Source organism: Tursiops truncatus, chromosome X, assembly GCF_011762595.2.
Source record: "Tursiops truncatus isolate mTurTru1 chromosome X, mTurTru1.mat.Y, whole genome shotgun sequence".
NCBI classification, from domain to species: Eukaryota; Metazoa; Chordata; class Mammalia; order Artiodactyla; family Delphinidae; genus Tursiops; species Tursiops truncatus.
The window spans coordinates 82,742,655-82,757,994 of NC_047055.1; the positions used below are offsets into that span (position 1 = coordinate 82,742,655).

At 37.3% G+C, this 15,340-nt stretch overlaps 1 protein-coding gene across 18 annotated transcripts in view; it reads left to right on the top strand.

Moving 5' to 3' along the window:
• The window catches only part of FAM120C (family with sequence similarity 120 member C), a 139,087-nt gene that overhangs the window by 48,069 nt on the left and 75,678 nt on the right, over nt 1-15,340 (top strand). For 10 of the 18 annotated variants that reach the window (XR_012329216.1, XR_004524581.2, XM_019943562.3 and 7 more), the window contains 2 exons: nt 30-303; nt 931-1,102. Coding sequence is in view for 14 of the 18 variants with exons in the window: in XM_019943562.3 (XP_019799121.1) it covers nt 30-303; nt 931-1,102 (446 nt within the window). In the remaining 4 variants the exon portion in view is untranslated. Of the gene's footprint in view, nt 1-29; nt 304-930; nt 1,103-14,116; nt 14,286-15,340 lie in introns of those variants that run through there. The other 8 variants (XM_019943570.3, XM_073799047.1, XM_019943571.3 and 5 more) reach the window with 4 other exon arrangements.

Consider the following 15,340-nt stretch of genomic DNA (forward strand, 5'->3'; position numbering starts at 1 on the left):
CTTCTACACTATCTTTTAAAACCTTTTAGTCACATCACAGAAACACTTCAGCAGCAGCCTGGATGGGAGGATCCAAATGGTGACAGAGGGTCTTGGGTACAGCCTATCGATGCTGGAGTTTCAGATGCCAGCCTGGGTGATGGTGAGCCCCACATCCCATCTCTGCTGTCTATGTCTACGAGGAACCATATGGACATCACCATTCCACCCTTACCTCCAGTAGCTCCAGAAGTCTTGCGGGTTGCTGAACACAGACATCGAAGGGGTCTTATGTACCCATATATCTACCATGTCCTCACTAAGGTGAGAGAACACATCAACACCTACCTCCCTGCTCTTAACACTGTACTTCACACTTCCTAGGACTGTAAGTTACCAGAGAAAATTCTGATGATTGTATCTGAAAGGAGATCAAGTGTGCTGGGGCCCCTCATTGTATCAAGGGTCTCTAGTGAGGTGAGACCAGCAAAAGATGGGACTGTGCAGTAAAGGAGGCCTAGAAGAGAAGTATAATTGTGAGATTTTGAAGAAGATAATGCACCATGTTTGTGGACTCTGGTCTAGGGATGGACACACTCTAAGAAGAGGCATTATGCCCTTGTTCTTTACCTCTCCATCTACTTCTCCAGAGCTATTCCCTTCCTCCAGTCTTACCATACAAATCTATCCCTCAGCAAAATGTCTAAGATGAATTTTCTCCATTTAGTCAGCTGTAGATAGTCATAGCAGAGACTTTAAAAATGGAATTTAGCTTTTAAGCTGCCTATGGTCAGTTTGGCTTGTTACAACTTTTTTTAGTCTGAAATTCTGTCTAAATACAAGTAGAAAATTTAATAGCGAGGCTACAGTTCATTACTGTTTCTTCTCAGCTCAATTCCAAACCTTGGGGTAACTCATTTTCTCCTTTCTCCTGTACCATTTTCTCATTAGGGTGAGATTAAGATCCCTGTATGTATTGAGGATGAGTGTAACATGGAGCTGCCTCCAGCTGCTCTCCTGTTCCGGTCGGCTCGTCAATATGTATATGGGGTCCTTTTCAGTCTGGCAGAGACACAGAGGAAAATGGAACGCCTGGCCATACGGCGGCGGTTGCCTGTAGAAGGTATGTGTGGTTCTAGCTTTGACAGTTCTCTCAATGCTTTGACTCAGGGCAAAAACGTCTATGCAAGTACATCATACTTTTGGCTATGGAATAGTCTTTAAGAAAGTGTATAATTCACCAGAACATATACTGGTATGGGAAATGCATTAACTTAAGCCCAAATTCTTTAATCCTTAGGCATTCAGAGTGACTATTACTTATAAGAGCCATGCTGGACTTTGGGAATGTAGAAGTGTATGTGACACAGTCTCTCCTCCTCAGTGAGGTTTCTGTTTTGGGATTTGATCCTGTAGGTAATTGGAGCCATTGAGATGTTTTAAGCTGCAGAGTGATATGGTCAAATTAGCATGTTCAAAAGAACCAACTAGATTTCTGCTTCTGGGAAGATGGAATAGATATACTTTTCCCTATTCCTCCTGCTAAATAAAAGTAAAAGCTCAGGATATTATATATAAAACAAGCACAAGATACTCTAGAAGGTGAACAGAAGGTGACAGATTGCCTAAGGGCCTTGGGATCCAAGGAATGCTGCAGTAGTGAGTTCCCTGGGTTTTCTTTGTGCCTTATATATCCCAGACTGTGTGCAGGACAAGCTGGCAGCCCAGAAACACCAACAGGTGCAGACCAAGAAAAGCCTGCTCTCTCTAGCCAAAGTACGCAGAAGGAACAACCTAGTAATACAGAAATCTTTTAGATAATAACTACTCTATTCCAGCCAAACACTAGAGAAAAACTGTAGCCCACTCTTACCCCTACCAGCAAAGGCCAAATGAAGAACCTAGACTTCTACCATTGCCAGACTGTAAGAAGGTATGCCACCTGCTCCTGCTGTGGAAGTGTCAGACAAGGGCACATTGGGAGTTAGGACTTCTACTCCCACTTGGCAGTAACGAGACAGCATCCTCCTTCACCCACCAGAGTGGTGTCAGAAAAGACCTGCTAAAACACAAAATTTAAATGAGATCCAGAGTCTCATAAAATAATACCCGAAATATTAAGGTTTGAATTGAAAATCCCTCATCATACCAAGAACCAGAAAGATATCAAACTGAGATCTCAAACTGACTGAGGAAAGAAAATCAATAGATTTGTGTTATCCATAGAAAATCAAATCACTGTAACACAAATGACTGAATTACCTGATAAGGATTTCAGAGCAGCCATGAGAGAGGAATGCTTTGACAAACAATTCTGAACATTCTTTTTTTGGGCTGTGCTGTATGGCTTGTGCAGTGAAAGCACCAGGTCCTAACCACTGGACAGCCAGGGAATTTGCTGAACATTCTTGATACAAATTAAAAATAGAAAGTCTTACAAAGAGATATAATATACAAAAGAACAAATGGAAATTAAGAACTAAAAGATACAATAACTGAAATAAAATACACAAAAGATGGGTTAAACTGCAGATTGGAGACAACAGAGAAAATAATCAGTGAACTTGGAGAAAGAACAATAGAAATTATCTAATCTGAATAACAAAGAGAAAATAGATTGAAAAATGAACAGGGATCAGTGGAACTATAACAAAAGATCTAATATTTGTGCCAATCAGAGTCTCAGAAGGAGAGGCGAAAGAGGGTAAGGCTGCAAAAGTACTCAAAGAAATAATATATAATATTTATATTTAATAACTTAAATAAATATTCCCAAATTTGGCAGAAACATATGCCCACAGTGTGTATCTGTTAATCCAAAACTCCTAATTTATGCCCCCCGTTTCCCCTTTGGTAGCCATAAACTTGTTTTCTATGTCTGTGAGTCTGTTTCTGTTTTGTAAATAAGTTCATTTGCATCATTTTTTAGATTCCACATGTAAGTGATATCATATGATATTTGTCTTTCTCTGTCTGACTTATTTCACTAAGCATAATATTCTCTAGGTCCATCCATGTTGCTGCAAATTGCAGAATTTCATTCTGCAAATTTTTTTTATGGCTGAGTAATATTCCTGTGTGTGTGTGTGTGTGTGTGTGTGTGTATCTCACATTTACTTTATCCACTCATCTGTCAGTAGATACTTAAGTTGCTTCCGTATCTTGGCTATTGTAAATAGTGCTGCTATGACCATTGGGGTGCATGTATCTATTTAAATTGGAGTTTTCATCTTTTCCGGATATATGCTGAGGATTGGGATTGCTGGATCACATGGCAACTCTATTTTTAGTTTTTTAAGGAATCTCAATACTGTTCTCCATGGTGGCTGCACCAATTTACATTCCCATCAACAGTGTAGGAGGGTTCTCTTTTCTCCACACCCTCTCCAGCATTTATTATTTGTAGACTTTTTTTTTTTTTTTTTTTTGCGGTACACGGGCCTCTCACTGCTGTGGCCTCTCCCGTTGCGGAGCACAGACTCCGGATGCACAGGCCCAGCGGCCATGGCTCAAGGGCCCAGCTGCTCCACGGCATGTGGGATCTTCCTGGACCGAGGCACGAACCCGTGTCCCCTGCATCAGCAGGCGGACTCTCAACCACTGCGCCACCAGGGAAGCCCCTATTTGTAGACTTTTTGATGATGGCCCTTGCGACTGATATGAGGTGATACCTCATTGCAGTTTTGATTTGCATTTCTCTAATAATTAGGGATGCTGAGCATGTTTTCATGTGCCTTTTGGCCATCTGTATGTCTTCCTGGAGAAATGTATATTTAGATCTTCTGCCCATTTTTTGATTGGGTTGTTTGTTTTTTCAATATTGAATTGTATGACCTGTTTGTATATTTTGGAAATTAAGCCCATGTCAGTCTAAAGACAGAAAAATTATTGAAAGCAGCCAGAGAGAAATGATGCTTTACATATAGGGGAAAATAATACATATAAAGGCTGATCTTTCATCACTAGCCATGGAGTTCCTTCTGCCACAACATTTTCAAGGGCCAAAAAAAAATTGTCAAGGGCCAAGATGGTGGAGTAGGAAGACCCTGAGCTCACCTCCTCCCATGGGCACAACAAAATTGAAACTATTATGGAGGATCTATCCATGATAATGACCTGAAGACTAGAAGAAAGGATATTCTACAGCTGAAGGTATAAATAGGGAACCACAATGAGACAGGTAGGAGGGGTGGAGTTGCAGTGTATTCAAGACCCATCCCTGGGTGGATGAGCAACAAATGGAAGGATAATTACAATTGTAGAGGTTCTCCCCAAAGAGCAACAGGTCTGAGCCCCACGTTGGGCTCCCCAACCTTGGGTACTGACCAGAAAGATAAGACTCCAGAACATTTGGCTTTGAAGGCCGGTGGAACTTACTTTTGGGAGAGCCAGAGGACTGTGAAAAATAGAGGCTCCACTTTTAAAGGGTATGCACAAAATCTCACACACTCCAAGACCCAGGACAGAAGCAGTAATTTGAAAGGAGCCTGGGTCAAACCAAGAGCTGATTTGCAGAGCCTCTCAGAGAGACAGGAGGCAATTGAAACTCATCATGGGGACATCAAGCTGCCAGCAGCCATTTCTTGGAGCTCATCCTATCACAGGTATATTGGTGCTGGTAAGCGCCATGTTGGAACCTTCCCTTTAATTTATTACTTGCCTGGACCTGGCCCCACCCACCAGCCAATCAGCACCAGTCCTGGGACATTCCAGGCCAGACAGCTAGCTGGGCAGTTACATGGACCCACCCACCAGTAGGCTGGCTGTTGTACTGAGCTCCCAGCCACACCAGGACCCAGCCCCATCCACCTGCAGGCCAACATCAACTCCAACACACTGGGACCTGGTTCCACCCACAAGTGGGCCGGCACTAGCCCCAGGACCCGGCCTCATCTGCTAGTGGGTGAACACCAGGCCCTGGACCCTCTGGATCCCAGCCCCACCCATTAGCCTTCCAACACTAGCTCCAGAACTAGAGACAAAGAAGGACATTACATAATGATCAAAGGGTCAATCCAAGAAGATATAAAAATTATAAATATGTATGCAGCCAACATAGGAGCAACTAAATACACAAGGCAAATGCTAACAGCCATAAAGGGAGAAATTGACAGTAACACAGTAATGTTAGGGGACTTTAACACCCCACTTACATCAATGGACAGATCATCCAGATAGAAAATCAATGAAACACTGGCCTTAAATGACACATTAGTCCAAATGGACTTAGTAGGTATATAGAAGTTCCATCCAAAAGTAGCAGAATACACATTCTTTTCAAGTGCACATGGAAAATTCTACAGGATAGATCACACGCTGGGCCACAAAACAAGTCATAGTAGATTTAAGAAGACTGAAGTCATATCAAGCATCGTTTCCAACCACAACAATATGAAACTAGAAGTCAACTACAAGGAAAAAAACCTGCAAAAAAACCCAAACACATGGAAGCTAAACAATATGCTACTAAACAACCAATGAGTTACTGAAGAATTCAAGAGGAAATCAAATAAAACTAGGAGACAAATGCAAATAGAAACACAATGATCCAGAATCTATGGTGGGATGCAGCAAAAGCAGTTCTAAGAGGGAAATTTATAGTGATGCAAGCTAACCTCAAGAAACAAGAAAAATCTCAATCAACGTCACCTTATGCCTAAAGAAAGTAGAAAAAGAAGAGAAAAAATCCCAAAGGTAATAGAAGGAAAGAAATAATATAGATCAGAACAGAAATAAATGCCATGGAGACTAAAAAAAAAAAATAGAAAAGATCAATGAACTTATGACCTTATTCTTTGAAATGATAAAATTGGTAAATCTTTAGCCAGACTCATCAAGAAAAAAAGAGAAGGCCCAAATCAATAAAATCAGAAATGAAAAAGGAGAGGTTACAGCCAACACCACAGAAATGCAAAAGATCATAAGAGATACCTATGGACAATTATGCACCAATAAAATGGACAGCCTATACCAGGGGGGAAGGCTGGCGGGGGAGGGTTAGATTGGGAGTTTGGGATTGACATGTACACACTGCTATATTTAAAATGTATAACCAACAAGGACCTACTGTATAGCACAGGGAACTCTGCTCAATACTCTGTAATAACCTAAATGGGAAAAGAATTTGAAAAAGAAAATAGATACATGTATATGTATAACTGAATCACTTTGCTGTACACCGGAAACTAAGACAACATTGTTAATCAACTACACTCCAATATACAATAAATTTTTTAATAAATAAATAAAATGGACAACCTAGAAGAAGTGTATAAATTCCTAGACATGTACAATCTCTCAAGACTGAATCAGGAAGAAATAGAAGATATGAACAGGCCAATTAGCAGTAATAAAATTGAATCAGTAATCAATAACTCCCAATAAACAATCACATCAAAAAGATTAAAATACCTGGGGCTAAATCTAATCAAGGTGGTAAAACACCTGTACTCAGAAAATTATAAGACTTTGATGAAAGAGATTGAAGATGACACAAACAGATAGAAAGATATACAATGCTCATGGAATGGAAGAATTAATAGAATTAATATTGTCAAAAAGATCATACTACCCAAGGTAATCTAAATATTCAATGCAATCACTATCAAAATACCAATGACATTTTCCACAGAATTAGAACAAACTATTCTAAAATTTATATGGAAACACAGAAGACCCCAAGTAGCCAAAACAATCTTAAAAAAGAACATGGAGAACAGTATGGAGATTTTTCCTTAATAAACTAAAAATAGAACTACCATATGATCCAGCAATCCCACTCCTGGGCATATACCTGGAAAAGATGAAAACTCTAATTCAAAAAGATACATGCAGCCCAATGGTCGTAGCAACACTATTTACAATAGCCAAGACATGGAAGCAACCTAAATGTCCATCAACACAGGAATGTATAAAGAAGATATGGTATATATATATACATATATATATGTATACACACACACATAGTGTGGAATATTACTCAGCCATAAAAAAGGATGAAATAATGCCATTTGCAGCAATATAGATGGACCTAGAGATAAGTGAAGTAAATCAGACAGAGAAAGACAAATATGTGATACTGCTTATACGTGGAATCTTAAAAAATGGCACAAATGAACTTATTTACAAAACAGAAACAGACTCACAGACTTTGAAAAACTTATGGTTACCAAAGGGGAAAGGTTGGGTGGAAGGGATAAATTAGGTTGTTGGGATTAACATATACACAGTACTGTATATAAAACAGATAATCAACAAGGATCTACTGTGTAGCACAGGGAACTCTACTCAGTACTCTAATAACCTATATGGGAAAAGAATCTGAAAAAGAACGTATTTTTATATATATTATGTATGTTATATATAGTTATATATTATACAGTATATTATATACAGTATATTATAATAGTTATATATATATAATGTATATATGTATAAACATGAATCACTTTGCTGTACATCTGAAACTAACACAACATTGTAAAATTTTTTAAAAAGAAGAACAAAACAGGAGGCATCACAGTCCCTAATTTCAAACTATACTATAAAGCTTCAATAATCAAAATAGTATGATACTGGCACAGAAAACAGCTATGTGGATTAATGGAACCAAATGGAGAGCCCATAAATGAGCCCATAGTTATATCAGCAATTTATCTATGAGAAAGGAGACAAGAATATTCAATGAGGAAGAAGACAGCCTCTTCAATAAATGGTGTTGGGAAAACTAGATAGCTACATGGCAGTGGATTAAAGAGTTAAATGTAATACCTGAAACCATAAAACTCCTAGAAGAAAACCTAGGCCCTACGCTCTTTGACATCAGTCTTAGCAATATTTTTTGGCATATGTCTCCTCATGCAAGGAAAGCTAAAGCAAAAATAAACAAATGGGACTACATCAAACCAAAAACTCTGTGCACAGCATATAAAACTATCAACAAAACAAAAAGGCTGTCTACTGAATTGAGAAAGATATTTGCAAATGATATATCCAACGATGGGTTAATATCCAAAATATACAAAGAATGCATACAACTCCACATCAAAAGAACAAACAACCCAATTAAATCACGGGCATAGGCTCTGAATAGACATTTTTCTAAAGAAGACATACAGATGCCATCTTTTCACAGGCATGTGAAAAAATGCTCAACTTCTCTAATCATCAGGGAAATACAAATCAAAACCACAATGAGATATCACCTCACACCTTTCAGAATGGCTATTATCAAAAAGACAACAAATAACAAATATTGGCAAGGGTGTGGAGGAAAGGGAACCCTTTCTAAAAATTTAATTTAATTTTTATTTTATATTGGGGTATAGTTGATTTAAAATGTTGTGTTAGTTTCAGGTGTACAGCAGAGTGGTTCAGTTATACATATACTTATCTCCATTCTTTTTCAGATTCTTTTCCCATATAGGTTATTACAGAATATTGAGTAGAGTTCCCTGTGCTATTCAATAGGTCCCTGTTGATTGTCAATTTTATATATAGTAGTGTGTATATTTTAATCCCAACCTCCTAGTTTATTCCTCTCCCACAACCCTTCCCTTTCTGCTTTGTTAACCATAAGTTTGTTTTCAAAGTCTGTGAGTCTGTTTGTCTGTTTCTGTTTTGTAAATCAGTTCATTTGTGTCATCCTTGGTTTTTTTTTTCTTGGCCACTCTGCACAGCTTGTGGGATCTTAGTTGCCTGACCAGGGAATGAACCTGGGCCCCAGCAGTGAAAGCACTGAGTCCTAACCACTGGACCACCAGGGAATTCCCTTGTGTCATCTTTTTAAATTCCACATATAAGTGATATCATATGATATTTGTCTTTCTCTGACTCACTTCACTTACTATGATAATCTGTAGGTCCATCCATGTTGCTGCAAATGGCATTATTTCATTCTTCTTTATGGCTGAGTAATATTTTGTTGCATATATGTACCACATCTTTATACATTCCTCTGTTGATGGACATTTAGGTTGCTTCCATGTCTTGGCTATTGTAAATAATGCTGCAGTGAACATTGGGTTGCCTGTATCTTTTTGAATTATGGTTTTCTCCGGATATATGCCCAGGAGTGGGGTTGCTGGATCATATGGTAGTTCTATTTTTAGTTTTTAAAGGAACCTCCGTACTGTTCTCCATAATAGTTGTACCAATTTACATTCCAACCAATAGTGTAGGAAGATTGGAGGAAAGGGAACCCTTGTTGGTGAGAATGTAAATTGGTACAGCCACTATGGAAAACAGTGTAGAGATTCCTCCAAAAAAATAAAAATAGAACCACCATATGATCCAGCAATTCCATATCTGAGTATTTATCTGAAGAAAACAAAAACATTAATTTGAAAAGATATATGCACCCCTATGTTCATTGCAGCACTTTTTACAATAGCAAAGATATGGAAGCAACCTAAGCTTTCATCGACAGATGAGTGGATAAAGAAGAAATGGTATATATATGCAGTAGAATATTTTTTTATCATAAAATAGGAATTAAATCTTGCCACTTGCGACAACATGGGTGAACCTAGAAGGTATTATGCTAAGTGAAATAAGTCAGGCAGAGAAAGACAAATACTGTATGATTTCAGTTATATGTGGAATCTAAAAAATAAGTGATTGAATATAACAAACTAGAAACAGACTCACAGATATAGAGAACAAGCAGGTGGTTGCCAGAGGGAGGGGTATGGGGAGATGAGTGAAATAGGTGAGGGAAATTAAGAGGTACAAACTTCCAGTTATAAAATAAATAAGTCATGGGAACATAGTATATAGCATATGGAATATAGTCAATAATATTGGAATAACTTTGTATTGTGATAGATGGTAACTAGACTTATTGGAGTGATCATTTTGTAATATATAAAAATATCAACACTATGTTGTACAACTGAAACTAATATAATATTTTAAGTCAATTTTACTTCAATAAAAAATGAAATACAATTAATTTCTGTATGTTTATTTTGTATCCTGTAGTCTTCAGCTCACATTATTTCTAGGAGTTTTGCTGTAGATTTCTTGTGATTTTCTACATGGACTATATGTCATCTGCAGTTAGGGTCAGTTTTATTTCTTCCTTTCTGATCTGTATGCCTTCTATTTCATTTTCTTGCCTTCCTACACTGGCTAGAACTTCCAGTAATATGTTGAAGAGCAGTGGTAAGGGCAGACATCCTAGCCCTGTTTCTGATTTTAAGAGAAAAACATACAGTCTTAAACCATTAAGTACAATGTTAGTAGGAGGTTTTTTTGTAGATGTTCTTTATCAAGTTGAAGAAATTCCCTTCTATTCCTAGTTTCCAGAGAGTTATTTTTTTAATATTTATTTATTTACGTATTTGGCTGCACTGGGTCTTAGTTGCAGCATGTGGGATCTTCATTGTGGTATGCAGGATCTTTAGTTGAGATAAGGGATCTTTTAGTTGCGGCATGTGAACTCTTAGTTGCAGCATGTGGGATCTAGTTCCCTGATCAGGGATTGAATCCAGGCCCCCTGCATTGGGAGCACGGAGCCTTAGCCACTGGACCACCAGGGAAGTTCCCAGAGAGTTTTTTTTTAAATCATGAGCAATTGTCAAATTTTATCAAATGTTTTTCTGCATCCACTGAGATGATTATATTATTTTTCTTCTTTAGCCTGTTTGTATGGTGGATTACATTGATTTTTCAAGTATTGAACCAGCCTTGCAACCGTGGAATAAACCCTACTTGGCCACGGTGTATAATTCATTTTATATATTGCTGAATTCTATTGACTAATATTTTGTTAAGAATTTGTACATCTATATTGATGAGGAATATCAGTCTGAAGTACTTTTATGTACTGTCTTTATCTGGCTTTTGCATCAGCATAATACTGGCTTTATAAAAATAGTTCAGAAGCGTTCACTCCTATTTTCTAAAAGGATTGTCTACACAATCCTTGATTGTGACAATTGTGACAACTGATGTTAATTTTTTGTTAAACATTTAGTAGAATTCTCCAGTGAAACCAGTTGAGCCAGGTTTTGTGTGTGTCTGTGTGTGTGTGTGTGAAGTTTTAAATTAAATTTCATAAAAATTTATAGGGCTAATCAAATTATCTACTTGATATTAGGTGTGTTCTGGTAGCTTGCATTTTTTGAGAAATTGGTCTATTTTGCGTAAGTTGTCAAATTTATGTGTGCAGAGTTGTTTACAGTATTCCCATACAGTTCTTTTGATATCTGCAGGTTTTGTGGTGATATCCTGTCTCATTCTTGATATTAGCAATTTGTGTCTTCTGTCTCTTTTTCTTTGCAGTCTTGCTATAATATTGTCAATTTTATTGTTCTTTTCAAAGAACCGGGTTTTTGTTTCATTGATTTTTTTTCTCTATTGTTTTTCTGTTTTCAATTTCATTGATTTCTGATTTTATCCTTATTATTTCTTTCCTTGGTTTGCTGAAGGTTTGGCTTTCTGCTCCTCTTCTTGTTAGATGATCAATTAAAGACTTTTCCTCTTTTCTAAATGTGAGCATTTTGTGCTATAAATTTCCCTCTCAGCAGTTATTTAGTTCCATCTCACAAATTTTAATATTCTGTATTTTTATTTTCATTTAGTTCCATTATTTCTTTCTTTTCCTTGAGACTTCCTCTTTGACCCATTAATTATATACAAGTGTTTTGTTATTTTCCAAGTATTTATAGATTTTTCTGTTATCTTTCTGTTAATTTCTTGTTTGATTCCATAGTGGCCTGAGAATATACTTTGTATGATTTCAATTCTTTAAAATTTATTGGAGTTTGTTTTATGGCCCAGGATATGATCTATCGTGGCATATGTTCTGTGGGCATGTGAAAAGAACATGTATTATACTCTTGTTGTATATTCTGTAAGAGTCAATTAGATTCTGTTCATTGATGGTGTTGAGTTCTGTATTCTTGCTGATTTTCTGTATAGTTGATCTACCCATTATTGAGAGGTGGGTTGAAGTCTCTAATTATAATTGTGGATGTGTCTATTTCTCATTTCATTTCTGTCAGTTGTTGCATCATGTATTTTGTGGCTCTGTTATTTGGTGACACACATTTAGGATTGCTATGTCTCCTTGGTGGATTGACCCTTTTAGCATTTTGTAATGTCCCTCTCTGTCCCTGGCAGTTTTTTTGCTCTGAAGTGTACTTAATGTGGTATTAATATAGCCTTTCCTTCTGTCTTTTGATTAATGTTCTCATGGTATATTATTTTCCATTCTTTTCCTTTCAACCTACCAATATCATTTATATTTGAAGTGAATGTTTTGTAGACAGCATATATTTGGGTCATTTTTTAAATTTTATTTATTTATTTATTTTTGTCTGTGTTGGGTCTTCGTTTCTGTGCGAGGGCTTTCTCTAGTTGAGGCAAGCGGGGGCCACTCTTCATCGCGGTGCGCAGGCCTCTCACTATCGCAGCCTCTCTTGTTGCGGAACACAGGCTCCAGATGCGCAGGCTCAGTAGTTGTGGCTCACGGGCCTAGTTGCTCCGCGGCATGTGGGATCTTCCCAGACCAGGGCTCAAACCCGTGTCCCCTGCATTGGCAGGCAGATTCTCAACCACTGCGCCACCAGGGAAGCCCTGGGTCATGTTTTTTTATCCAGTCTGTCAATCTCTGTATTTAATTGGTGTTGTTAGACCACTTACATTTAATGTAATTACTGACATGTTAGGACTTAAGTCTGTCATTTTATTTTTGCTTCTGTTTGTTTTCTCTGGTTTTCATATCTCTGTTTTCTTATTCTTCCCTTCTATGGATTACATGAACTTATTTTAGAATTCCATTTTTATTTATCTATATGTTTTTGGTATATCTCTTTGTATAGCTATTTCAGTATATTTACTAGGTATTACATTGTATATACATAACTTATTGCAGTCTACTGGTGTTGACATTTTACCAGTTCAAGTGAAGTGAACCTGACCTCTGTTGCATCTCTTTACCTTCCTCCATTAATAATTGTCTTAAATATTTTCTCTACAGACATTCAGAGCCACATTAAACAGTATTATGGTTTTTGCTTACCATGAAGTGTAATTTAGAAAACTCAAGAGAAGAAGGAAAATCTATTGTATTTATCCATATTTTTGTTCTTTCCATTGTTTTTTCTTCCTTTCTGATATTCCAAGATTCCTTCTTTTATCATTTCTTTTCTGTGTAGAGAAGTACCTTTAGTCATTTTCTTAGGGTAGGTCTGCTTTTAAAAAAGTTTTTTCTTCATCTGGAATGTCTTTATTTCCCCTTTATTCCTGGAGGATATTTTTGTTTTATATAGAATGAGTTTGGAGACGTTCCTTGCTCTTCAATTTCTTGGAATCATTTGAGAAGGATAGTTGTTAGCTCTCCTTTAAATTTTTGGTGCAATTCACTATCAAGTTGTCTGGTCCTGGACTTCTGTTTGTTGGGAATTATTTTTACTACTGATTCAACAGAAATTAATTGTATACAGGTTTGACACAATTTCTATCTAATGCCAGCAGGATTCTGTGTGTATGTAGACAAGATTATTCTAATATTTATATGGAAAAACAAAGGAACCAGAATAGCTAAAACATTTTTAAGAAGGAATAATAAATTGGAAGCAGTCACTCTACCTGATTACAAGACTTATTATGTCGCTGCCGTAATTAAGAATGTGTGGTACTGGCAGTGATATATAGACATATAGACAAATGGAACAGAATAGGGAACCCAGAAATAGCCTCACACAAGTACAGCCAACTGATTTTTGACAAAGCCACAGAAGCACTTTGGTGGAAGAAAGGTTGTCTTTTTAACAAGTGGTACTGGATCAATTGGAAATCCATAGGTGAACAAGTACTACATATCTAGACTAGTATCTGAAATACTCTGAAAGCAAGTATCTGAAAGAACTCAAAACTGAACAATATGTATACCTATAGCTGATTCACTTTGCTATACAGCAGAAACTAAGACAACATTGTAAAGCAATTATATTCCAATAAAGATGTTAAAAAAACCACCATTTAACTAGTCTGATGACACTTATTTGTACAAAATAATTATGAACTTTGACTTAATGCTCATTTAAAAATAATAAAGTCTTAGGAGCCTTAGATTATCTATATATGTATCTATATCTGTATTTATCTATTCTCCTTAATGTCATTTCAGATATAATATAAGCTTCTACTCAAGAATAATAAAGAGGAAATTCACTTAAAAAAAACTGAACAGGGCTTCCCTGGTGGCGCAGTGGTTGAGAGTCCGCCTGCCGATGCAGGGGACACGGATTCGTGTCCCACTCTGGGAGGATCCCACATGCCGCGGAGCGGCTGGGCCCATGAGCCATGGCTGCTGAGCCTGCGCGTCCGGAGCCTGTGCTCTGCAACGGGAGAGGCCACAACAGTGAGAGGCCCGCGTGCCACAAAAAAAACAACAACAACAAAAAAAAACTGAACAATATAAAAATAATCCAATTAGAAAATCAGCAAAAGACATGCACAAACATTTCACTGAAGAAGATATACATATGGAATATAAAGACATGAAAAGATGTTCAACATCATTAGCCATTAGAAAAATGCAAATTAAAACCACAATGAAGTGTCACGACATACCTATCAGAATGGCTAAAATGAATAATGGTGATAATACAGCAGGCTGGATTGGATGTGGAAAAGCTGGATCACTCATAATTTGCTGGTGGGAATGTAACATGGTACCGCCACTCTGGAAAATAATTTGGCAGTTACTTAAAACTAAAAATAAGTGTGTAGCACTCACACTTTTGGGCATTTATCCCAGAGAATGAAGACTTATTTTCATGCAGGAACTTACACACAAATATTCATACCACCTTTATTCGTAATAGCCCCATACTGGACACAACCTAGATATCATGGAATATTACTCAGCAAAAAAGAAATGAGCTATTGATATATGCATCAACATGGATAGCTCTCAAGGGCATTATGCTGAGTGAAAATGCCAATCTCAAAAGGTTGGATACTGATTCAATTTATGTTACATTCTCAAATTGACAAAATTGTACAGATAGAGAACAGATTGGTAGTTGCCAGGGATTAAGGATGGTGCTGGAGGGCACTGGGTGTGACCATAAAAGGGGTAGCACAGGGGAGAACTTTGTGGTGATGGAATAGTTCTGTATCTTGATTGTGGTGGTAGTTATATGAATCTACACATGACACAGAACTATACACATAGTTGTGCCAATGTCAGTTTCCTAGCTTTGATATTGTATTATAATCATTTTATTTTATTTTTCTTTATTTTATTTGTTTTTTGGCCACACTGCGTGGAGGAATCTTAGTTCCCTGATCAGGGATCAAACCTGTGCCACCTGCAGTGGAAGTGTGGAGTCTCACCCACTGTACT